The following is a 24,193-nucleotide window of genomic DNA, read 5'->3' as shown; positions in this document are numbered from 1 at the left end:
ATATACACTGTAAACAATGCATCTGGTTTCGTCCAATGTAATTGTGATGTCCATATCAAATTCAAAATGTACTTGAGTAAAAGTACAAAACTATTGGTATCAAAATTACCAAAGTACCAAAAGTATAAAGTACTCATTATGCAGAATGTCCCATTTCACAATGTTTTCAAGTGTATAAATCTTTAGAAAATTGCAATGCGTTGCGATAGCTTGTAGATCGGCTATTTTCAAATGGCCGCAATGTATATAGGGCTGAAGTGGTTTTGTAATAATAATCAAAATCTACAAAGTAACTAGTAACTAAAGTTTCCAAATAATTGTTGTGGAGTAAACTGACTGGCAATTGTAATGGAAATTCTACTGTGCCCTTACAATATTTTAATGAATACTGGTGAGATGAATCAATAGAGGTTAATATACAAATTACTCTTGATCTTGTTTAATGTTTGCACCGAAACGGGTCGTAGCACCGGGCACCACGAAGGGTTAATCCTCCCCTGTATTCTAATACCATAAGGCTTGTTGTAATCAATCAATCAACCTTGCTGCACAGTAGCTTCAACAGAATACAAAGTCTCCAACATGCACACAAGATAAAGACAGAACACGACACAAACGTTTCTTTGTTGCAACATTTTGCATAGCTTTCTGCGTTCCATCGACTGATACATATCAGTTTCTTTGTATCATCTCCTTGTACTCCTGGCACTCTAAATCCTCGACCTGTTGTCTCTGACAGATGCTCATGGCACTGACTCAGACCTTAAACAATGCAAGTCTCTTTGGATAAGAGTGACCACAAAATGCTTAAAATTTAAATTGCAATATGTGTCCTTGTCCCACTCGGCTTGTCGTACAGCCCCTGGCTAGTACCGTGCCTAGTTTTTGCGTGTTGTTTATGTTGATTATTCAAGCGGTTGTGGCAGCTGGCTTGGGCCTAGGACGAGATGGCAGTGCTCCATGTGTGGATATGGGAGTTTTGGTTTAAGCCCATCATCATGAGTGTGTCACTATGGCAGGAAGCAGTCAACGCCGTGGCCTGGACCACTGAGATGTTGGCTTCGCCCACCAAACATCATGCAGCCGGTCTTGGGGAAGACCCATCTGTAACGGACTACTTGGGGGAATTTCATCTGTGTTTTTTTATTTACACAGTATGTACCAGTGATGTAACAGTATAATAATTTGTGCCCATATGTGAACATTCATCCGTGTGTGTGTCTGTATGTAGCAGTGCAATAAACTGTGTGCATATGTATGCATTCATCTATGTGCGTGTGCGCATGCGTGCACGTGCGTGCGTGCGTGCGGTGTCAGTGCCGGTACAGCATGCTTTATGCACCAGAGGATGGAGCAGCATCTTGCGGGCAGGGCATCAGAAGAAGGTTTTTAAAGTGATGGATGAGCCCCGGTCTTTCAGTGGTTCAGGGGAAAACAGAAAAACAGAGTCATCGGGGAAGGAATCGCTGTAACAACTTCTCACAGAGGTTGAAACGGGGGAGAGGAAAATAATATGGTGCCGTAGGACCAAACAAAACTATGTTACTATTGCACTGATCCTGTTCTAACAGGGATGACTCACTGGGAATGTCCCAGAGAGAGAGAGAGAAAGAGAAAGAGAAAGGAGGGGGTGAAGGAGGGATGGGTGGATGAATAGAGAAGATAATGTCAGAAGAAGGGAAGAGGGAGTGTGTCGTCTGAGAGGAGGAGATGAGCATGAAAGAGGTGATGGTGTGATAGTACAGTAGATGAGGTGAGAGGAATGGAGAGAGAGAGTGGTGTAGTGATTCCAACTGAGAAGCTGGTAGAGTGCAAGAGAATGGAGCCGGGGCGGGGAGAAGAATGGAGAAAGGCTGGAATATAGATGAATGATGGATGGAGAGGAGGATGGAGGAGGGAAACGACAGGTAAAAAGAAGAGAGACGCTAGAGAGGAAAGCGGGATGAGGGTGAGGAAGAGATGCGGGGGAGCAGGACAAGGGAGGTTGGCTGGGAAGATAGGAGAAGATCAGGGCGTCCCGTCGAGGACCGAGTAACGAGGAAAACACAGGAGGGACGAGTGATGAAGTGAGGATCGCAGGACGGGACAAAGACGGGAGAGGAAGAGGAATTCCAGTGTGGAGCCAGCGGGGCGTCAGGAAAGATTTATAGGCCCGCGCAGGTTGCAGAACGAGAGGAACGAAGGCAAACATTAAGGCTTCGGAGGTGCAGTGGAGGGAATTCTCTCCAGAGTTGTCCACTGTGTGTGCGTGTGTGTGTGTGTGTGTGTGTGTCTGTCTTTGCAGCCTACATCTGGGAGATTTGCACACACGCATGCGCGCACACACACTTACACATATAGAGAGACATACACGTGCCTTACACTTTGACACATGTATGCATGCTCTCTGTCTCTCAAACACACACACACACACACTACGCACAGCCCTCTCTGCCCTCTGCCCTCTCCCTCACACCTTGCGGTCAATGTGCCTGTTAAAGCAGGAACTACCTCTGTTAAAGCACTAGCTTGGGAATCGATTTCCTCCCATTAGTTTGGACTTAAACATGTCAAAGAGCTGCAGATGGTTTTGACTTCTCCTGACTTCTTCTCCAGGCTGCAGACTGCCTCCGCGGTACAAAGAATAGTTGGCCACATAGACAACCACAAAGCACAGAAGGCCATATTGTGTGCCTGCGCGCATACGTGTGTGTGTGTGTGTGTGTGTGTGTGTGTGTGTGTGTGTGTGTGTGTGTGTGTGTGTGTGTGTGTGTGTGTGTGTGTGTGTGTGTGTGTGTGTGTGTGTGTGTGTGTGTGTGTGTGTGTGTGTGTGTGTGTGTGTGTGTGCGCGGGCGGGCGGGCGGGCGGGCGGGCGTGCGTGCTGGAAGTGTATGTGTTTTAAGCATGTGTCAGAAGGGTGTGTGTAGATACTTGCATACACTGGGGCATGCATTCATACATAAATACATACGTGCATGCACATGTGTGCGTGTTGGCAGAGCCCTTTTCCCTGTGCTCTCTCTGCTCCTAATAAGAGACTGCTAGCTGCCTGTTTGATCTCTGGGTCCCTTTCTTCTGCCCTGCCTCACTCATATAGTGGATTCAGATGTCAAACGGATGTTATTTTTCTTTCTGACAATCACTAGATGTTTCTCATCTCCAGAGAGCCTTCCAGATCAATGCCCTCCCATGGCTTTTCTTTCACCCAGAAGCAGTGCCAAAAATAAAATAAAAAATACACCGACAACTTCTCACAGTCTCCTTGACGCACTAAAAGCAAAGCACTGTATTCCCCCCCCACCCCCCGCTTTCAGCATGCCTTTGATGGAACAAGCACACGTCGTCCAGTGAAACTATGAGGCGGGGCGCCTTATCTTGCCTACATGTTATTCATACATGGGCAAACATGCAAACATGTCTTTCTTTCTTTCTTTCTTTTTTTAAAGATGTTTCTGCTCTGCTGGCTTTAACCGGATTACTTCTGCTTGGCTTCTGCCTTATTCCCCTAGTTTACCTTCAGCATCTTGACACTTCCGACACCCTTGGCAGGTTGGAAGTGCTTCTCGAACAGTTGGCTGTTTGTTTGGCTGTCAGCTGACCTTGTAGATGATAATGGGACCGGTGTTCAGTTCTGCGTGGCTCATATTTGACCCTGTCCTGACCTGACAGTGGCTTCAGTCAAAATCTAATTATCCCAGTCTGACAGTTTACTGGAGGAAGAATGATGATCAACTGGTTTGACAGAGACGAAGAGAGTGTAGTGTAGTGTAGTGTAGTGTGTGTGTGTGTGTGTGTGTGTGTGTGTGTGTGTGTGTGTGTGTGTGTGTGTGTGTGTGTGTGTGTGTGTGTGTGTGTGTGTGTGTGTGTGTGTGTGTGTGTGTGTGTGTGGGCGCGCGCACACATGCATGTTGGACAGGTAGACTAGGTAAGAATGGGATGCGGTAAAGATTCTAAGTCAGTAATTTAATAACATGATCTCTGTATCCTCTTGTTCTAATGTTTCACACATGTTGGCCGAGGATGAGGCTCACTGTTTCAGTCTTAACCACTTTATCCCTATTTTGGGCAATTTTCAATTCTTATTATTTTGACAATTTCAGATATTATTTCTGAACACATTTTCAAAATGGGGTTATGTGGTTAAAAGGTTTCGCAGTGATGAAAATGTGTGGTGCAGGGTGGTGAAAAAGACGAGTGGGATATGTGGGACCAGAGAGAGTGTGAGTGTGTGTGTGTGTGTGTGTGTGTGTGTGTGAGGGTGAGGGTGCGTGCGTGCGTGCGTGCACGCGCACAGTAGATGGACAACTTGTTCTAAGACAGAGACAGAGAGAGCTTCATACCTCCAGGGCTCCTCTTCTCCTGGAGGTGAAAGCCGGAGCTCAGGATCAGCCTGGGTCTCTGGATCAGCCGAGGAAGGCACGCCACCAGGTGGTAGCATTTAATTGGGCTTTATTGATGTTTGTTTTGGGATTACTCCTCAGCACTGATGTAATACTCTCAACCACAACTCCACCCCCCCCCCCCCACACACACACACCCACCACCACCACCTCCACCCTCTCCAAGATGTCATGTTTTCTCTGAGTGAGGGGAAGACCCTGACACTGAGAACGGCTGTGGAAGCTCTTTAAGCTTGGAGGAAATGTGGAGAGTGAGAGCCAGGAGTCCTCAGGAACGAGGGAACATTGAACGAGAGAGAGAGAGAGAAGTTTGGAAGCACGCACGCACACACACACACACACACACACACACACACACACACACACACACACACACACACACACACACACACACACACACACACACACACACACACACACACACACACACACACACACACACACACAGAGTGAGATTGTGGTCAAAGAAAAAGAGCCTTCTCTGGTTGCCTTGTCAGTCTCCAGTAGCTTTGTTATGCAGATTCCTGGATCAGCTTTTCCATTACCAATGTGGAAGGTAGCTGTACATTTATCTGCCTCTGGACTCTGTATTATTAGAAGTGAGTGGTGATTGACAGGAGAGAAGGGAAGCTGGGAGAAGGGAAGAAGGTGATGTCATATGCGCTCACATACAGTATACACGCAGACCATCTCATCTCTCTTTTCTTTTTTCTTCCTCTTTTACACTGTGTGTGTGCAAACACATAAACTCCCTCTCTGTATAGTGTCTTTCTTTTTCACTTACTCTCACATACACACCACACATGCACACGCTCGCGCTAGTGCGCACACACTCTTTCTGTGCAGCAGTCCCATGCTGCAGAAGGCCTGTATGACTGCCAGGTCATCATAGAGGGATTTGGAGGGACTCTGGGCATCTGTGTACACCCGGCACCTCTCCTGATGAGTTGGCCCACTGTGCACGGCTCCTATTCCCCTCAGCGTCACCACATAGGACCCTTCACGAAGGGGCTTTCAAAAGACAGAACACACTCTCTCTAGGTCTGTCTCTCTGTCTCACTCTCTCATTCTGTCTCTCGCTTGCTTGCGCCCTCCCTCTCTCTCTGTCACAAAGCAGCAAAATAACATTGTTTGCTATCCTCTCTTCAAGTGGGCTCAAGATTTTGCTGGGAGCCAAATAGTAGTAATGTGTGGTATTGGTAGGATAGCTTGCTCAATTCCCAACACAGCCAAAGTGTTCTTAGTCTCAGCGTTGCCAGATGATCGTAGAACTCCGCCTATCGATGTCTGGTGACATATCAATTCAATGTAGCTGCTAGAACAAGCAATGAGAACAACCACTAACACATCTATGCCTACTGCTTTGAAAACAAGTCATATGATCATCCCAATATGAGAAGGACCGCCCTAAAGTCTTTGCATTGGTTCGGCAATGCAGTTCTTTTTTAAATCTCAGAATTGTTTCCTCTCAGCTTGAGCAATGAAGGCTGGGAGATTGTCACCTGTCTCTAGTTGAGCAAAGCATTTAGGAGACTGGCTTGTGAGTCTAAAATGTTGTTACATCGACACTTCCACATCCACCAGGCATTAGCCAATATTTTTCTACCTTCGCTAAATTACCTTTAATACTACACATCCAGCATGGCATCTACCCTAAAATAATACCCCTCCCCATACACATACACAAACACCAGTTGGTTGTCCTGACTACAACAAAGGTCCTTCTCGGAACCCTCACTCTGTGCTTGGATAGGACAGCAGCTATTGTGTTTAGGCATCGCCACGGCTAATATATAACTGAAACTGAGTGTTGGCCGATGTTAAACAGTAAACCGACTGCCACTCGATCATTGTCAGTGGATGGATGTGCTCACAGTGTGATTGGTGTCAGAGCAGTTGTGATAAACAAATATTTTCAATAACTGCTGCAGGTTTGTTAGTGATGCTTCTCCCTCATGGAAAAATACTAAGGAGAGTTAATAGACTTCGAGGGATCACTACTATTATGCGCTAGAAAAGTACTTAATACAAATGTCCTTAAACTTTCTAAACTGATATGAGGGAGTAATTCGACCATGCATGTCAAGTCTCCTCAATTTTCTCTCTTCGTATAGGCTACCATTAACTTGCCCGAAAAGGGCTTGGCTAGCAAGAAGCTGAGATCCTGTTAAATGAACTTTCACTCCCAGTGAATTAGAGTGCAGCTGAGAGGCATCAGGCTCTACTTATCCCTAATGAAAGGCAGCGTACAGGGCCGCAGACTTCACAGGGACTCGACCAAGAGTCTCAATTGGCCTGGCTGTTAAACCTGTTATCCCAGATAAAATGGGTGCCTGTAAAAGAGAGGAGGTAGGGGTGGGGGTGGAAGTGCCACCTGCATCGATCTCCCCAAAACCAAAATTCAACCACAATTTCACTCTCCATCATGCTTGCGAGTACACACACACACACACACACACACACACACACACACACACACACACACACACACACACACACACACACACACACACACACACACACACACACACACACACACACACAGACACTCAGACACTCACAGCTACTTCCCCATTTCTACTAACATTCCTCATGCAAGGCCACTTAACAGCATACAGGGGCTGTCCAAGGTCGGGGCCCACCAACCAACCAACCAACCACCAAACCCACGGCAGCTCAGTGTGGCTCGTCGCATCGCAGGCCATAATTCAGCCCCGCGTCGGCTTTTATGTGGCACTTTTAGCAGCCCCTGTTTCTCGCCCAGCTATTTCTGACGGGCTAATTTCTTAAGGCATGTGGCCTTACAGGTGCATGTTATATAGCCTGAACAGGCTGACTATAGTCTCGGCGGGGACGTTTCTGAATAGAAAAGAATGTAGGGTTTCCCTTGATATCTTATTATTATAGTCTTTACAGTCAGTCTTTTTTTTTACACTTTCAATGGTTGATTCAGGTTTTTCTTTTTCTTTTTTTACACCTGAAGGATTTTTGGTTGAGAAGTGAAACAGAGTCCATTACTATGTCTGGTCTAGTGGTCTAGACCCCAGCTTAGCTCAGGTAGTGATTTATGAGGGCTGTGCAAGGCATTTGAGGCATGAGGCTTCTGGCTTGGTTGTAATGCCTCATTACTCCTTGTTTACAGCTAGCCATAGCTAGCTGCTCCTGGTCTGTGTCTCCAACCACACTCAAGAAGAGGAGGAAAAAATGTTTCGTCTGTCCTCCTGTACTGAGCCAAGTACTAAGCCTGCCCTGCAGATCAGATGTATCGTAGGGTGGGCAACTGACATCATGATATAATGACTGTCATAGTTGTTTAGTTTAGTGTCCATTTCGGGTGACATCATTAAGAGGTGTTATTTACTATAAAAATGCAGACCGTGTTATTCTAAAAATAATTTTGGCAGGTGAAAAGCTAGAATGGTTGTTGGCATTTGGAATCCACAAGCCAAGCCACTGCAGCTGGTATTAGAAAAAGTTCTTATGCTTCCCTGAGCGTATGCCTACAGTATATGACATATGACAAGTATCAAGTGAATGATGTCACAGTAGCCTTGACAGTAGTGCCCCTCAACTAAACTTTGATTGCTGTTGATTCCATAATGAAGTAATCACTTGTATTACTCATCGTCGGCTTAAAGGAGACTTTTGTTTAGGCCGGGTTAAAGTTACTGAAAGCTATTATGGCGAAGGATAATTCAATGACCCTAAATCAACTTGTGGTTGCTGTGGTCATGCTCAGCATTGACTCGTGGTTCAGGGCCAGAATAGCAGCGGAGAATTCATTTAGTCAAACAAGGCGACATGAACACGGCCCTGCCCTTTACTCGGATAAAGAAGGGAATGAATGTTCAGACAGAAGAGATTTTTTTACACTATGAAGCTGAGGGGAAGGGAGGGCAGAAATTACAACAAGTAGGCCTGTATGTATTAACAGGTGTGTATTAAAAGTCTGGAATGGCATATGATGTAATAATGTTCCACTTTACACTTCGAAGCACAGGGGTGCATGGGGTTGTGAGCCGCAAGGTACAACATCATATTTCGTGTGGCACAGTCTATAAAATATTTTGGCCAACTCGGTGGTGAGCCCTTTTTTTTTTTTTTTTGCTCCAACTACATCTGGTGTCAGACAGTTTTATTTGGTTTTATGGCTGACAGAGATCAATGGATGTATTGAGGAGCCTCAAGAGAGAGTGAGAGAGAGAAGGGGGAAGTGGCGTCAGTGAATGAGAAGCTCAAGCTCTGGTTGATTGACATCTCAGTCATGATGGAGGCTTTCATTCGTTTATCTCAGGAGAAACCTTACTCATTCTCCCATCAGAGCATGTGCTTGCTTTCACGATTATTAGTGTCATTTCATCAGACTGATGAAGGCTGGATAGCCGAAACGTCTGTCACCGTTCCTGAGGGGTGGAAAAGTTAAACAAAACATTGACTTTTATTTCTGAGTGCGAGCGACCCTCCTTGTTTTTGATTCATTGAACAGTTTATTTGGGCAACGCACCAGAGTGGTCAGAGCGTGGTGGTATAGAGGTACGTTTTTTTTTTGGTAGCAAAAACCTTTGTAGACTTTTAACTCTCCCGTAAAACATACAAATATATATAAGTCTGTAATGTTTCTAAGGGATGGCGTTCGAGCAATCTAAGACTATTTTCTTATGTATAATACGGATGCAATTATTCTTTAAGATGTATTTCAGGCTCAGTTGGAGCCCCGATACCGCCTAGCTTCCTGAGCAGCTGTGGTGGATGTTTTTGACAGGCCGAAAGACTCGATTAATTCCTGAATTAGTCATCTGAGGAAGGGGAGCTTGAGGGAGGGAAAACAGTGAGAAATAGGGAAGGACAGATGGATTATCAGCTCTCTGTGGATTATCATTTACTGTCGTATAGGCATTCCACTGTCTGCTCCACTCCACCGCAACCTCACTAGTTCTGCACCTCAGCAACCCAGCTTCGCTGGTTTGTGATTAGTTTAGTGATGGAAGCTGCCTTCTTATTTTTAAGTGACAGTCCAGCAAAAGTCAAAAGGTCCTTTTGAGGGGTCGGCCGGGGAATTAGATTGAAGTGAAGAATGCACAATGCCGCATCAGGCTACTGAAATTGTTATGACAACTAGACAAAACGTTGCAGTGAAGGCAGAGAGTGGAGCTGAAGCTGATGTGATATTAGGTCTTTGGAGAGAGGTCGCTTTTCTCTTTGTATCCATATAAGGAACCGCATGTCCTCCACAGCTGGACATGTTAGACAGAGGCAGGAAGCTATACATACAGTACACACACACACACACACACACACACACACACACACACACACACACACACACACACACACACACACACACACACACACACAGGCCTCTTGATGTGTTTTCCTACGCCTGATGAACCACGTCATTGCCATTTTCTCGCCTTGCGGTTTGCAGCTGTCTGCACAACTTGATTAAAACATTTCTTTTAGTAATCCCAGTGTAATGAAGCCCTCTCCTGAGAATGGATCTGTGTGTGTGTGTGTGTCGGGTCGGGGGTGCTCCGGCTGGGAAGAAGGCGAGGGTGTAAGGAGCGCTCCTTTTTCTTTGAAGAGTTTGGGCTGTTCAGGGCTGATGATTGAGAAATGCACACATGGCACACCTTTGACCCTGGGGAGCCACAAACCCTTCAGCTCTATTGCTACAGCCACCGCTTCAGCCCCAACTCCAGCACGCAGCCGTTGTAGAATTTGGCCAGCTTGTGCTATGGAAGCCGTTTTGCCGACCTTTCTGTAGAATTAAGCAGCATTGTCTCCAAACATGTGCTCTCCATATAGCCTACAGTAATATGGTGAGATGCCCAATGCTTTTGAAAGTCAGCTTCCATATAATCTGCAGATTGGGGCCATAGACCAGGGCTGTAGATCTAATATGAGTATGACTGCCATTGACAACAACAGTGGCCAACATTGCATCAATGGCTCCACTGCGACCACAGTGACAGTCTCAGTGGACTGGCTGTCAGAACACATGTACAGTAGATGGAACCACTGCTCTGGGTGGGAAGTCATTGAAACATGCCAGGGGGCATTTCTTTTAATCGATTTTCTTTTTTAAACTTTGCTAATATTTCAACTGCCAACAAACCATCTAATTTACATCCTAGAACTCAAACTGACACGTATCCAGCTACCCCCCCACTATGTTGGCCATATAGGTGTTATTGTTCAGCCTAAAGTGGTTTGCATGATTTATTGCATGCATTTGTTTGAGGCATTTTTAAAGCTGTTTTTAAATGTTTTCATAGAAGGGCTTTGGGAGACACTGTAGTGGGTCTTTTGTAGCGAGATAAAAGAGGGGACTTGAGAGCGGCCCATAACTCACTGTGGTTATTTGGAGAGGGGTCAGCAACCTTGGCTTGGGGAGATGGGGAATTCTACAATCCCTCATATCAATCTACACCAGACGAAAAAAACAGATTCAGTCTACATACTGTCAATCTTCCCTCCTTTTTGAGGGGTTTTTCCCTCCGAAGAAGAAGCCCTAGAAATTTGAGAGGAATTCTGTTTAGTGGCTGACATCTTCATTGAAAAGGTTGTTTGTATTGGTTCATTAAGGAGTGGCTATCTGGGTGTGACAGTGAATGATTTGTAGAAACTTCGAGATAAGTTATCAGTGGTCTCAGACAGTGGCTATCTGTCCTATCTATTAGTCAAATATGTCAGGGGCTAATGGATGACACTGGAGTTGATGTGGACTCTGTAAACATGCACAGATAAGTAAAATAAAGGAGAGAAAAAGAGAAAGTTTGGCCTTGTGAAAGTACAGTTGGAGTCGATTGACTCAATTTCGTTTGTGCCGTTTAAAAAAGAAAACGTATATATTTGATGATAATTTAATGTTACACAAATATTCTTTGAAGGGATTGAATTAGCTCTTCAGTATCTCCTTGAATACTTCCATTAACATTTTATAGTTTATTGGAGGAGAATGTTCCAGTGTATGTGGAATTTCCCATCCGGCTCCCATTACAGACAAAATCCACCTGTGAGGGCTGTGTGTGTGTGTGTGTGTGTGTGTGTGTGTGTGTGTGTGTGTGTGTGTGTGTGTGTGTGTGTGTGTGTGTGTGTGTGTGTGTGTGTGTGTGTGTGTGTGTGTGTGTGTGTGTGCGTGTGCGCGTGTGCGTGCGTGCGTGCGTGCGTGCGACACACACAGAGAGAGGAAGAGAGAGAGATTTGTGTGTGTGTCTCGCGCTCACACACACACACACACACACACACACAATCTCTCTCTCTTCCTCTCTCTGTCTTGTTATATCTCGCTCTATATTACCCTTGCTCTCTTTCTCTCTCTATTTCTCTCTCTCTCTTTCCCTCTCTTTCTTTCCCTCTCTCTCTCTCTGTCTCTATAACTCTCGTTCTATATTACCCTCGCTCTCTCTCTCGTTTTCTCACTCTTTCTCTCTCTCTCACTCTCTCTCTCTCTCTCTCTCTCTCTCTGCCTCTCTTTCCGTCTGATCCATTGGCGGTCCAGACACCTTGCTCCTGGTCTCCCATCCACGTCCAGGACCCCACGGCACGACTGCCGTGTTATTTTGGAAAAAGTGAGGGAATACATTTTTTGGTACTGTACAGGATATGAGTAATAACAAAAATGAACATTGTGGAAAGCGCCCGCAGGTTCCAAGCTTGCATTCAGGGACGCTGTGTAAACCATTAGAGCCAGCTGCTCCCAGCGATATACTTTCAACCATGGCAAGGTGCTGATTTTAAAAGAATGAGCCGCTGTTCCCGCAACCCTACAGGTCCACGGTCATGGTTTACGCTAGACTCTACAGATTTCTATGCATTGCCATCTCGGACCCCCTGGTGCAGTGCCAACAAGCCCCCCCCCCCCCCCCCCCCCCCCCCCACACACACACACACACACAAAAACACTCAATTCGTACACATTCACACACAGATAGTCATACAAATGTACGCATACACACCCCAAACAACCTTACCTTTTAATTAGACCAAATGTATTTCTGTCTGTGGAAGTACAAAGTGGTGACTTGGCCATTCTGCCGTCCCAAAGTTTTCACTGGAGCCTTTCCAAGCGTCTTTTTTTTAATGAGAGTCTTGCTCCGCTGGGCCATGTTAGGTATTATTTTACCCAGGAGAGAGTAGTAGGGTACAACCTGCAAGCTTGTGGTCTGTCTCCTTCTCCTTCTCTCACTCTTCTCGTTCTTACTCTCACACTTTTGCTTAGTTTTCTCTTTCTTTCACCATCTTCCTTTTTCCAACCATCGCTTTATCATCCCACCATTGCAGATGTTCAGGGGATGGCTCTCTCGCACACACACACACACGCACACACAGTAAAGTTAGAGTTAAGTTAACAGTGGTATTTTACTGTGCAGCTATGATTCTTTAAAGGCAGTAACGAGCTCTTTCCTAATGATTGTGTAGTTGCAGGTTGTTAATGCAACAGGCTGGTGAGTGACTAGGACTAGCAGACCCCCTCAGCAGCCCTGCTCTAATTGCTGCTGCTGACTGTGGTCTGACCAACCTGCTCAACGTGTTCCTTTTATGTGCCTATGTGCATGCATTTGCCTGTGTGCAATGCATACATGTTCATGGGTTACTGTGTGTGCCACATGTGTGTGCACTGCATGCTACTTCATGTATGTGTGTGTGTGTGTGTGTGTGTGTGTGTGTGGCCTCTGTAATGCAGTGGCCACGGCTTGCTAGCTAGAGCCCCAGCTGTATTTGTCTAAATATAGTTGTGACCACAGGCAGACCAGACCACAGAGCTGATTAGCCTGAGAACTATTGGCTTGAATGGGTCTCAGCTATTATAATGTGAAAAGGGTATGGTTTGGAACAAGGACACAGGGTTACACAGTGGCTGTTTAGATGGAGTTCCCACTACGGATACCTCATGGTAGTATCACTGACTGTATACAAGGCTGTATCTCTAAAATGCTTTTCTAGATCTATAGCTCTTGATCAGTTTAATTGACTCGCAGGTAAATGCTGCATATAATAAAGTGGCAGCGGTGGCACTAAAGGTTAGAGGAGCGTGCTTGTGTCTGAAATGTTCCTGGTGTGATCCCCTGGACTGGCATAAAAAATCTCTGCGCGAGCTGCAATGGCTTTTCTTGACCATATCGAGACCATATCGGTCGTTTACTTACTGAATCTGTCAGATCAGTCAGCGCAACGCATTCATTCTGACCGTCTCGTCCCCTCAGGTGATGGGATTTAACACTGTGATTCAAACTTTGCTCGCGCACTGCAACAAGGCAGTGCTAAATAAAGATAGAACATGAACTCTTATTTGTAAACTGTTTGTGGGTTGGCAGATCCATTTTCGTGGGTCGCAAGTGAATATCCCTTAATTTTTTGTTTCCTAAATTTTGTCATTAATTATTCGTTTAAAAGATTTTCTCCCATCGCTGGGATCGGGAGTGGAACCCGCGACACGCTGTCAAGCTGGATTACCAGCATATATGGTATGCACCTGGACCGCTAGGCCAGCGGGCGCCCAGTTTAAAAGATTTTCAAAACATTTCCACAAACATTCACACATTTTCAGGAGTTGAATACATTTTATTTTTTTTCAAATATAATTTCATGAATAAACAAAAATAATCAAAGAAATTCCCTAAATTAGAAAACGAATGTTTAAGAAGTAGTGAAAATAGCAGATCTGCAAGCTCGCAACATGGGGCAAAGAAAGCGACGCGTTGTGAGCTTGTAGATCTACCATTTTCACTAGTGTGGGTCCCGGGCAAACATCTGATTTCTCTTTTCGGTCTTGAGCTAAAACTTTTGGGAACCACTGGTCTAGGACTCTCCAAAATCGGGATCGGCATCAGACCCAGAAATCTGGCATCAGCCGGGCTCTACCTAAAACACACCTCCTAGGTGTGAATGTGTGTATAATTGTTTAAGTGTGAAGCAGGGTGTTGCTGAAAAAGAGCATTTGTGCTCAGTTACCATGGATAAATAAATGTAAAAAAGGCAAAGAAGGCTGGTTGTGTAAATGATAAATGGTGCATTTACTGTATATAATTTCTATTCTCCAAAGCACTTTACAATGTGCGTTACATTCATCCATTCACACACATTCACACACTGACGATGGAGGAAACCATGCAACCAACATGCCTGGGAGCAGTTGCGGCTTAAATGTCTTGCTCAAGGACACCTGGAAATGCAGCCAGGAGGAGGCGTTGTTCAAACCTTCTGATGGCCACACTACCTACTGAGCCACTGCCACTGTAGTCCTCAAGCTTGTAATAGAGGACTAATTTTTAATCGCTCCTTTAAACTGTCCCTGCTTTTTGTCTTGTGTGAGTGGGCACACAGCGGAGGCAGGCTCGGGGGGAAAAAAAAACACTACAGCTGGTATTACATTCATGACTCATGCAGTCTGTTGTACATTCTGCTCTGCCCTGCTTTGCCTGCCTCTGACAGGGACACTGGATAGAAAACTGTGTGCCACCAGTCAAACAACCACCAGTCATCCAGCTACCAGTCTACCAACGACCAGTCACCCAGCTACCGTACCAGTCTACCAACCACCAGTCACCCAGCTACCGTACCAGTCTACCAACCACCAGTCCAGTCACCCAGCTACCATACCAGTCTACCAACCACCAGTCACCCAGCTACCGTACCAGTCTACCAACGACAAGTCACCCAGCTACTGTACCAGTCTACCAACCACCAGTCACCCAGCTACTTTACCAGTCTACCAACCACCAGTCACCCAGCTACCATACCAGTCTACCAACCACCAGTCACCCAACTACTGTGCCAGTCTACCAACTACCAGTCACCCAGCTACTGTGCCAGTCTACCAACCACCAGTCACCCAGCTATTGTACCAGTCTAACCACCAGTCGTCCTGCTACTGTACCACTCTACAAACCACCAGTCATCTGGCTACCAGTCCCCCAACCACCAGTCATCAAGCTGCCCATCATTTTGCCACCATTCATCGAGCCACCAGTCAAACAGGCACCAATCAGACATCTATGGTGTAGCCACAGTCATTAAGCCAATAGTCAAACAGCAACCAGCAGTCATCCAGTCACCAGTCAATCCACATACTGTACCAGTCATCCAGCCACCTGTCAGCCATCCGGCCGCTAGCAATCCAGCCACCACTCATCCATCCCTGGCCCATGTCTAACTCTCTGTCAGGGGACTGGTCAGGAAATGAGACCTAATGTTGTTGAAATACACCACAGGAAAACATATTTCACTTTATGAAATTGAAACACCTAATTTTTCATAGCTCCTGACTAATTTTGATTTCCCTTGAAGCTACTCCTTGAAGCCCTGTGTTTTAATAAAAAGGCTATTGACAGACCTACTGTGAGGTCAGAGACCTCAGTGAGTTAGTGGAGCTGAGGCCTAAGCCCTGATTTCTAAGTTGAGACTGAAAATGTAGGCCTACTTCTGGTAGGTCCCTCCCCACATAACAATTGTGGCAGATGGAATTAATGAGTCTGGATCCCAGAGGTAGATGCTGCATTTCTAAATTGGTACTTGTACTGTAAAGGGCCCATGGCCTTGGGTATTTTTGTTATTCGTTACCCTGATATCATTATTTCTTTGTAATTATGTTTAACCACTTATATATGCTTTATATATTCTTTGTCTTACATTATTATGTCTTATAATGACATGCCCAAAATGGGGACGCCAGGTTAAAAATAGTTAATGCATTACTATGTCCGGGCACCTAGACTCCAACGTAGCCTGACAGCGTGTCGCGGGTTCAAGTCCCGATTCCGACGGCCTTTGCTGCGTGTCACTCCCCAACTCTCTTGCCCCGTTTCCTGTCTATCTACTGTGTTTTCAATAAAGGCATAAAAAGCCCCCCAAAAAATCTTTAAAAAAAAGATCTGTGACTCTGTTAGCAGCATTTAATGCTGCCTGTTTCTACTACTACAGTATATGTAGCCCTTGACTGCAGAGGGAAGCTATAGGTTTTAACTTTATACCCTTTTGTTTCTCTTGTGGCCCCTGGGAAAGACTGAAAAAGATGTCTGCCAGAAAGCTGTTTACCATGTTGCAGTGAGAAATACGTCACTGTGCCAGCTACTTAATGAAATCTGATGACTGTCTGGCTGTCTTCACATCCAGTGTTCCCCCTAGCAGACTAATGAGACTCTCTGCTTCTCGTTTAGCTGCAAGCTTGGAGTTGTTGTTCACAATGAATTGGGCATAATATAATAAAAACAGGTGCATAATTAAAGTTTTAGACGACCACATGCACATGACAGCTCCCCTGAAACGCCATAAACACTTGCATAAGCCAACAAACTTTCATCCCTTGCCAGTCCTCTCATTGAAGTGGCTTTTCTGGAGGCACATTTGCTCTGCATGTGGGGACGTTGTTGTTTGCTGGGATCCCTTCACTTGCTCCTTTTGTTGAAGGGCCATCGCTCGCTATGTGTGCACAGACATGCGCACACAGTACACGCATACATATGCTCACAAAGACACATGTTTGATTGATGTCTTTCTGTATAGCACGCAACAGTAGTGAGTTTTAATAGAGAACTATGACATGGTATGGTTGGCGAGGGTGCCAAATGCACCACATGTTGCCAAGGAATTTAAAATGTATATGGTGTGCTGTCAAGGTAAACTCATTGACCCTGTCAGGTTTAGAGTTTCTCTCTCTCGCTCTTTCTCTCTCTCCCTTCCTTTCTCCCCTTCTCTCTCTCCCCCTCATTCTCTATTTTTTTCCTATGTTCTACCTCTCATATTTTCAGTCTGAAACATACGCTCCGTCTCTCTCTCTCTCTCTCTCTCTCTCTCTCTCTCTCTCTCTCTCTCAAAGCAGTGCCCCTTGAGACAGCAGGCAGTTAAGCGCTCTGGGTCTGCCTGTGTGTTGCAGCTAACAGCTCATGTCACCCTGCAGAACCACCCAGGAGCAGAAGAAAGGAAAAGATAAAGAGAGAGAGAGACACGGAGACCGAGAGGAGAGGGGAGGGGAGGCAGGGGAGTTAAACGATTGCAGAGCTGCCGAGTAGAGTGGAGTTGAGGGAGAGACCCCATGACATATACCAAAATCTGAACTGGGACCAGACCAGAATGGATGTGTGATGAAATGAGCTGTGATGCTGGTTCCTGACGCGCCGCAGCCCAACGCATTATGAATTAGTCACGGTTCTATTTTCAACTGAGAGCCTTGCTCAAAACAGAGTGCCTCCGTGCTTCCATTACCATATGCAATGAAACACGTATACACTTACACACACACACACACACACACACACACACACACACACACACACCCCAAGGCAGGGGGCAGTGCCAGTCCACTACAATTCAACCCAAGAATCTTTCAGAGCAGAAGAGAGGAAAACGGAGGAATGGAATGAAACAGGCTTGTTTTGCTGTGTTTAGATCGGGCTCCCTGGGTGTTTTTCCAGCCAACCAAGGTTCCTGGGGACACAGAGGGAGGGAGACGAGGAGAGAGCAGAGGAGAAGAAGTTGAAGTGGGAGATGGAGATCAGTAGTCATCAGGAGGACAAGTGCTCCATCACTCTCTGGGCTCAGGCTCAGTTTCCAAGCCCTGGGACTTACACGTGTGTGTGCACGTACACGCACATACCTACTGTATGTTGATTTGCTTGGGCCTCGTGTGTGTGTGTGTGTGTGTGTGTGTGTGTGTGTGTGTGTGTGTGTGTGTGTGTGTGTGTGTGTGGTTGGGTTTCACAGGCAGGGAATCCCTCCTCCTCTTTGAGGCTGATGTCATGCAAAGGCTCCTCTGAACTGTCATACAGAGGCAGTGGGGCCATGACTTCACAGCTTCAATAGCAGTCAGCGCACAGACCTGATTCAGGGATTTGATGGAGAGTGGAGCGTGTCTGTGTGTGTGTCTGTGTGTGTGTGTGTGCATGAAGCGAGAATTGCAGAGCTTGCCTATGTTTTAATGTAGAGACTGAAATAAATGATGCAATTTGTTTGTCTGTGTATGTGTGAATATGATTAGGCAGAGACAGACATGGTGAGAAGGATATAAAAAATAGTGATAGAATAAATAAAAAAAGTGTGTGTGTCAGATGATAAATGAGAGCACGGCCCACTGAGACTCTGATGGACAAGGGCCTGGTGGACTCTGTCCGACTGTGCTGTTACCTCATCCCCCTTCCCCCTAACGCTCAGCTCATCAGCCCAGTGTACATACGTACACACACACACACACACTCACACACACACACACACGCAGTCAGACACATTTGGAGACAGATGAAATGTTAAATGTGTGGAGATTCTTTTCAGGGTCAGGTTTCTGGGCTGTACATCTCTTCACATAAATCATCATCACAGTTTTGACGGAGGGGGGAGCAGGGTCGTCAGCAAAGAGGTGAACTACAAACTACCTGCCAAGTAACTAAGGAAAGCTTGGCCTGCTCGTGGTACTTCTTAAATTTGCTGCTGGAATGCGGTCCTACCTATTTGGCCCCCTGCGCTATCAATGAGCTGTTTTATGCTGCGCTGTGTTAGTGATGGATTCGTGGAAGTTCTGAACCATTTGTTTCCACCGGTGTCCATTTCATTCAACACTGTCTGTGTGCGCTCATGCGCCTGTGCTTGTTTGTGCGGTTTTGTGGTTTCATACGCAACTCTCCATTTTCCCATTTATTATTCTTGATACGACCTTGTCTCTCTGTCTTTTGTCCTGTTCTGACGTGCACTATTCTTAATAGAACCTTGTGTTTTTTCTCTTTCCTCTTCCCCTGTCTTGTTCCTGTCTTGCAGGACCAAAAGGTCATCGGTGCCCACCACTGAGTGCATTTTCGAGCTGCCCCACTTCACGGTGCAGGCAACACGAGCCCAGACACTGCTGCTTCAGGCCATCTGCCAGAGCTGGACTCACAGCCTGGAGAACGGAGCCCCGCCAACACTTAGCGAGGGTCTGCTCAATGAGGTCTACAAAGCCCCAGGTAATAGCACACTATAGGACTGACTTGGTCTCTTATAGGGGGAAAGAGGTCCTGCCAAACCAGTTTGGGTCCTGATGCTTAGGTTAAGAAACACTGGTGTGTTGGCCACCCATCAGGGCTCAGACCCACTTTGTAAGTCAATATGTGTGGAGGGAGTGGGGGTGTTGTTTGTGTTTGCCTGTGTTCCGTGTGCGGAGTCTGACCATGGCTCTCCCTTCTCTGTTCGTATTCACACTCTGGTGTGTTGAGTTTACCATCAACAGATGTAAAATTTGCTTGAGAGAAAACAACCAGTGTATAGTATATTTTCCTGTGTGTGTGTGCGTGCGTGTGCGTGTATGTTTGTGCTCATATCATGGCATTATAGGCTCTGTTCCTGTGTGTGTGTGTGTGTGTGTGTGTGTGTGTGTGTGTGTGTGTGTGTGTGTGTGTGTGTGTGTGTGTGTGTGTGTGTGTGTGTGTGTGTGTGTGTGTGTATACGTGTGTGTGTGTGTGTGTGTGTGTGTGTGTGTGTGTGTGTTTAATAATTACATGACAATTATTATTCTACAAAGGCATCTGAAACACTTGGGAAGAGAGCAAAATGGCTGCAGCCTAGATTAATGCTCCCTTTGGTGGTTCATTTTGTGCAACGTTCCAACCATGCATGGTCTTTGTCAAGCAACAAGCTGAGTTGCATTGCTCATCTGTTCTCCCTTAGACTGTTCTATTACATATTATTACAGTCATCATCATGGTTGTTTTATGAAAACCTCTATTTTCCATAAAGTACATTTACTGTCCTTTGTTTGTTTAGCTCCTACATAAAGTCAAGCTTGTTCGGCAGTACCAGTAAACTGTCAGGGGAGATATATGGAATTGGCTGGACCTTAAAGTGAATCAACTTGGTTATGAAAAGTTTTACAGTTATTTCTCAGGGCTCAGCGCACTCTGTGCCAGAGTGGCGTTCCCCTAAAGCCAGTCAACCTGATGGTAGCTTGTGAGCTAGCGGGGGCAAATTGGCTGCAGACCCTCTACCAGGGGCAGGCGGGGGAGGGGGCAGATATCCAGGTCTTTGGTTCTCCAAAAGTACACAGATGCGCGCATATGTGTAAGTGCACGCGATACTCTTTCACATAGACATAAGTCGCTCTGGATTAAGAGCGTCTGCTAAATGCTTAAATTGTAGACACTTACACATAGATGCTTCATGCCCAGTGTGGGGTAGAGAACCTGCAGCCGAGGGCAGAATAACTCCCAAACTGTTTTACGCTTCATGTCGCCTAGGATGCCTTAATGGTCAAATAATAAATTCTGCCCCTTGTTAAAGAAGGGGGAGGGAAGGCTGAATTCAATAAAACGGTAGCGTTTCTCATGACGGTAGCATCTGGACAGTCCTCTGGAGGGCCAGGGATTTTCCAACTCATTAGGATCATGTTGTTGGGTATGCCGTCAACATTCTCCCCCAGCCAAGCCAGCCCGGCTACCTTTTTCACCATAGCGAGGCCCGCCAAAATTTATGAAACTGGTCTCCCGTGGAGTGAAGTCAAATATTCCTCTCCCCTCGCTCTGCCTCTCTGCTCTTGGAACGGCACTGGAATAGCAACACGGAGAAACATTTGCACATCTGGTCCCTGCACTGGCAGGTTAGAAAAAGAGCAGGGGAAAAGAGTTGGGGTTTAGAAAGGCAGGGGAGTGAAAAGGGAAGAGGTGATGTGTTGTATAAGTGTGTGTTTAGTGTGGAAAAAACTCAATACTTCTCATGATATAACCCAATGTGTCTAGCGGTGTATCTGCTTGTGAAATTGTGGCGACACTCATGAGCCTTTAGGAAGATGTTAGCTGTCCCATTCCATATCAATCTTCACTGTGACTACGTAAGTGTGGTGGAGAGGAGTAAAGGGAACATAAGAGAAGGAGCAGGAGATCTGTAGAAAGAGTGAAGCACTGTGAATTGTGTTTGCTGTAGCGGGCCCCTGCCTGCACCGCCAGTGTAACCTTGCTGAATAGTTTTGGGTCCTGTGGCCACTGTGGTGTTGTCCACATGTGTAGCGTCATGATTGGACCTGGCCCACTGCTCTGTTGCTGGCTGCTCGCCTCACGCTCGCTCGCTGCCGCTCTCCTCTAGCCGTCCCACACTCGCCTCCATACTCGTTTGTACTCCTCCACTCCTTCACTTCTTCTTTGCTCTCTCCTCTCTCTTTTTCTCTCTTTAGCTGTTGTCTCTCCTCTCCTTTCCTGTCCTCTCCTCTCCCCTCCTCCGCTCTAATCGGTCCTCCCCTTTGCTAAAGTGAAGTCAGGGAGCTAGCCAAGAAGCCCTTACTGCAGTAACTCCTGATGAAAAGCCCACTAAAGTCAGTGCTCTTTATTTTACAGTCTTTAAAGCCATTGAATGTTAAATGTGGGTACTATATTGGAGTAAATGTTTAACTGTTAACATGGAGCCACTTCTCTGGCCCTGTGCTCTGTAAAAGTATTTGCCATCTCAGCGGTGACTGTTGTTTCCCGTAGTGTGACTGACTGACTGACTGGCTGCCTTGCTGTCTGGCTGCCACTGTTTCTGGTAATGATGACCGTGGGTCTGGGAGAATGTTCAATACATTCACATGTGGGTCCAGAAGTTTGGATCCTGCTTTGGTTCCTTTGTCACCAATCAAGCCAAGATGGATCTTACGCGCACACGCACACACACACACACACACACACACACACACACACACACACACACACACACGCACACACGGACACGCACACACGGACACGTACACACACATACTTACGTTGGAACCGACTGCTGAACATGGCAAACAAAAGCTGTTCGCTTTGAACATTTGCCTTCTTTCATTCTTCTTGTCAGTCCTCCCTCCTCTCTCTCTCTTTCTGTTTGATGTTTTGGGGGGGGGATTCAATAGTGGAAGGTGTTTCATATCGAGGCCTAGCTGATAACACAAGCGGTCAGTGTCCTTCGCTGGGGAGCCACGTGGGCACGTTACTTCACTCCCTCTCCAAAGGAAATTCCACAATTCAGCAAGACGAGAAAAAAACCCTACAAAGCCTCAATTTTAATCTCAAGGTACTGACAGCCTGTTAAATGTTCCTTAGAAATAGAAAAAAACGGGGGAGCTAATCTGGAAAGTTTCTCGTTCTGCTTTCAATGGTGGAATCAGATAAAAGCAACATTTAGAGACTTCAAGAAGTCATTATAGCTGACTGGAACACAGCCGCGAGGACTTGTAGGTCCTCTGGTTACTGCGCTGCTCAGTGGCAGACACACATACTGTACGCACATACATACATTAGAGCAGCAGAACAAGAAATACCCTACATTTGGCCTCTGAGCGGAGGCAGAACGGGTGAAATCAGCGTATAATCTCATTCTCCCTGGGGAATCAAACTCATTCGCTAACCGCCTATTGCGTGACAGTTTGGTTTGTCACACAACTGTCTGTCTAGCGGTGGTTAATGGCTTGATTTTTGAGACAGGAGTGCTATTGAAAAGCTTTTAACTGGCTTCCAGCTCTGCTTCAGTCTGCTCAGCAACATTTTCTGCGGTGACAGATTATTATTCCATCACTCTGCCTTCTTTTTATGCCCCAGAGGAGCTCATACTAATGTTTTATTTTATTTGTCAAAGAAAAAACATCAACAGTGTCATACTCTTATGTGTCTGGTTGTCTTGTGAAAATTGATAGGTGATCTATAGGGAGGTTTGTGTGTGTATGTGTGTGGACACAGCGTCCGTGACTGTAAGGCCCTTTATCCCTTAAACCTGTTGCATTCTCCAAACAAGGTCAAACTTTTTGCCTTCAGCAGGACTTGCCAAAATGAACAAAGTTCTCTGAGGACGAAACTGTTTTATAATCGCTGGGGCTTCGCTCTGAGTTCTGAATGTTAGACCCTGCCTGTATAGAGTGCTGGAACAGTGGTTTTACCACGGATCTCCGCTGTTTGTTTACATCAACCTCTGACATGCTTTGACATAATTCGTCTCAGAGGTTTCGTCCTTTCTGGCAACAGACACAGTGGACGTGTCTGCTGTCTCTTTCCATTATTTAATTGCCGTCAGGTTGTGTTTGTAGTCGCTCAGCGAGGAATTGTAGAGGTGTTAGTACCTCCTAACCTCAGACAAACTTTCTTCAAAAGTGCAAAACAATACAAATCACAAGCGCATTCAGTGTCTGACCAATTACACACCATTGGTGTGTCTGTGATGTTTGGCTAGTTCCAAAATCTTGGAGGTGTAAGAACTGCCGAGATGAACTTCGGCCAGGCTGTTTGCTCCGCAATGACATCATTTTGTTCTTATTGACCTGCTGAAGCCGAAAAAAGTTTGACCGTATTCAGCTGCTATGGGGCTTGGTGAGAAGACAGGATTACGCTACAGTACATGATGCTCTGCTACGCTTCTTGCTTTCTTTGTTTGGTTAATTTGTTTGTTTGTTTGTTTGTTTCTTTCCTCCCTCTCTTTATTTTTCTCCTCTACCATCACTCTCTTCTCAACATGCTGTCTCTGTACAGTATGTAACCGTATTTAATCTTGAGGTTGCTTCTCTCTTGTCCTTTCTCTCTGTGTGTTTCTACCTCTTGTCTTGTGAGGCCAGTCAGTCCTGGTGGTTGGTAGTAGCAGTCAGTACAGTAGTAGTTGTTGTAATAGCAGAAAGTAGCCAGTAATTGTGGTCCGTTGCTGCTCCTGGCTGCCGCTAACCTCAAGCCCAGCGCCACACTGACCACAATGACCTCCCACACACTGTCTCTGAGTCTACATGCTATTGTGTGTGTATAATTTGCAATGCTGTGGGTGCAGTTTGTATGCTCTTAGAGTTAAATTAACACTGACGATTTTACAGTGTAAATTTGGGTCCCAAAGATAAAACGCACATCAAATAGAGGTCTGTGGCCCTAATG

The 24,193-nt window shown here is 45.9% G+C and overlaps 1 protein-coding gene across 4 annotated transcripts in view; it reads left to right on the top strand.

The window, feature by feature from the left end:
• vps13b (vacuolar protein sorting 13 homolog B) overlaps positions 1-24,193 on the top strand; it is a 443,292-nt gene that overhangs the window by 78,408 nt on the left and 340,691 nt on the right. For all 4 annotated transcript variants that reach the window (XM_084052011.1, XM_084052012.1, XM_084052010.1 and 1 more), the window contains exon 17: positions 19,125-19,309. In XM_084052011.1, coding sequence (XP_083908137.1) covers positions 19,125-19,309 — 185 coding nt within the window. The remainder of the gene's footprint in view (positions 1-19,124; positions 19,310-24,193) is intronic.

This window comes from Gymnoscopelus microlampas (assembly GCF_963454915.1).
Source record: "Gymnoscopelus microlampas genome assembly, chromosome: 3".
NCBI lineage: Eukaryota > Metazoa > Chordata > Actinopteri > Myctophiformes > Myctophidae > Gymnoscopelus > Gymnoscopelus microlampas.
The sequence above is the reverse complement of the archived record's forward strand: the minus strand, read 5'-3'. Positions and strand labels throughout refer to the sequence as shown.